This window comes from Pangasianodon hypophthalmus, chromosome 27, assembly GCF_027358585.1.
Source record: "Pangasianodon hypophthalmus isolate fPanHyp1 chromosome 27, fPanHyp1.pri, whole genome shotgun sequence".
Taxonomy (NCBI): Eukaryota; Metazoa; Chordata; class Actinopteri; order Siluriformes; family Pangasiidae; genus Pangasianodon; species Pangasianodon hypophthalmus.
Genome location: NC_069736.1, coordinates 200,001 through 202,500, shown reverse-complemented (window position 1 = coordinate 202,500; position 2,500 = coordinate 200,001). Strand labels below are relative to the sequence as shown.

General features: G+C 43.0%; 1 protein-coding gene across 1 annotated transcript in view; it reads right to left on the bottom strand.

Annotated features, from left to right (window-relative positions):
• Window positions 1-2,329, bottom strand: part of capga (capping protein (actin filament), gelsolin-like a) — a 5,112-nt gene extending 2,783 nt beyond the window's left edge. The window contains exons 1-2 of the mRNA XM_053230240.1: window positions 496-2,329; window positions 114-268 (exon numbers count right to left, since the gene is read on the bottom strand). Of these exons, the coding sequence (XP_053086215.1) occupies window positions 114-268; window positions 496-664 (324 nt within the window). The 5' untranslated portion in view covers window positions 665-2,329. The remainder of the gene's footprint in view (window positions 1-113; window positions 269-495) is intronic.
• Between the last annotated feature and the right edge of the window lie 171 nt (window positions 2,330-2,500).

The window sequence follows — 2,500 nt, the reverse complement described above, 5'->3', positions numbered from 1 at the left end:
ACTGAGACATACTCAGTATAATTAAAGCTGATTTAGGGGGCGGGGCTATGTGTTTCTGATGTGTCTCTGGACCAATCACAGAGCTATTAGAGCTACTGAATGTACACGTGCACCTTATAGCTCACTCCGTTGGGGAAGAGCTTCATGAACTCGTCTGTCTCGTGTCCCTGCTCCTGTCTGTGCTGGACAGCGTCCCCCCCGAGGAACTGGTCCAGCTGAGTGGCCAACATGGCGCAGGCACACTGCTCATCCCGCGATGACTCCTCCCCTACAGGTCAGAGGTCAGGGGTGGACTAGATATGACTCTAACCATTTATACACTCTCTGTCCCAAATGCTCAGGTTCATCACTACTTAGTGTTCTTAGGGAACACCAGTCACACTGTGTTAATGGAACTGTGCTAGTGTTACTGTAACACTGAACCCTAATTAGCACATTTCTATTAATCCCTGGCGTTTGGGACACAGCCGTGGTCATGTGATTTCCACCTCTTACCCATCCACATGTGTAGCTCCGCCCCCTCACTGTGTTTCTTCAGGATGATGTACGAGTCTCCGGTGTAAAACACACCCAACTGCCTGCTGTCCAGCTGCACAGCCTCCATCTTCTCCACCCTCCATCCAAACACACCATCACCAAACAGACACACACAGACCGGGAACATCACACTGCACCCGCACGCACACACACACGCACACACACGCACACACACACACACACACACCCGCACGCATACACACACACACACCCGCACGCACACACAAACACAGTGAGACGGACAAAGAGAAATGGAACATTGGGCTCACTGAATGGTGGAGAGGATGAAGAGATAAAGACAGGGTGATACAAAAAGGTCAAAGGTCAGCGTGAGGCTACATTAAGCGGAGACAAAGCGAGCACAGGATGAGGTGAGAGTGAGCGATCCCCCATAATGCACCTGTAAAACGAGCCCCAATCACACCGCACAAATTATTCATTAGGATAACTGATGCTCAATCATACACACACACACACACACACGCACATACACACACACACACACACATGCACACACACACACACACACTTATATAATTTCAAAATACTGTTTGTAATTACAACTTACACATGGATTATGGACATACAGAAAGTACTGAAACACAGAGTACTGACACACACAATGTACTGACACAAAACGAGTACAGACAAAGAGAAATAACACACAAATAACTGTCACACACAGAGTACTGAAACACATAATAATAATCGCACTATCCGTTGCGCCCAGATGAGGATGGTTCCCTTTTGAGTCTGGTTCCTCTCAAGGTTTCTTCCTCATATCAGCTCAGGGAGTTTTTCCTCACCACCGTCACCTCTGACTTCCTCATTAGGGATAAATTCATACATTTACAATTTATATCCTGAATTTATTTATTTCTCTAAAGCTGCTTTGTGACAATGTCCATTGTTAAAAGCGCTATACAAATAAAACTGAATTGAATTGAAAGTACTGACACAGATCTGAAACACAGAGTACTGAAATATACAAAGTAGTGACACACACAAAGTACTGTCAGAGAAAGAGAAGTGACACACAGAATACTGTCACAAAGTACTGAAACAAAAAGTACTGACACACAGAGCGCTGTCACACAAAGAGAACTGAAACACAGAGTACTGATGCACACAAAGTACTGAAACACCAAGTAGTGACACACAAAGAGAACTGACACAGAGAATTGACACACAGACTACTGAAACAGACAAAGTACTGACACACAGAGAACTGACGCACAGTACTGATGCACAATGTACTGACACACACAATGTACTGACACACAGTACTGACACACTGAGGGAACTGACATGCAGGAGTTAAAATTATAATTTGATTAGGTTTAGATGTTTCCTGTGCAGCTAAAATAAACTCTCCTTTGTGTAGAAGGTGTATAGTGCAGAACTGAGCTGTTTAAGTCCCCTGTAATCCTGTTATTTATTTGATACATTTTATTTAATTAAAGTAATAATAGTGTGTGTGAGTGTGTGTGAGAGTGTGAGTGAGAGTGTGAGTGAGTGTGTGTGTGTGTGTGTGTGGTGTGTGTGTGTGTGAGTGAGAGTGTGAGTGAGAGTGTGAGTGTGTGTGAGTGTGTGTGTGTGTGTGTGTGTGTGAACTCACCTCTCTGAGTTCTATCCTCGTCCGTACTGACACACTCCTCACTGCTACTCCTCCTCACACTACTGCTGACTGACTACTTTATGAGCTCCAATCACATCGCACAAATTATTCATTAGGCTAACTGATGCTCAATAATACACACACACACACACACATACACACACACACACACACACACACACACACACACACACTTCTATGATTTCTCTTGTTAACCCAAATGTTAGTCTGACTTATAATATAATATAATATAATATAATATAATATAATATAATATAATATAATATAATATAATATATGATTTACTTGCACACAAATTACTGACAAAGTACTGAAACACAATTT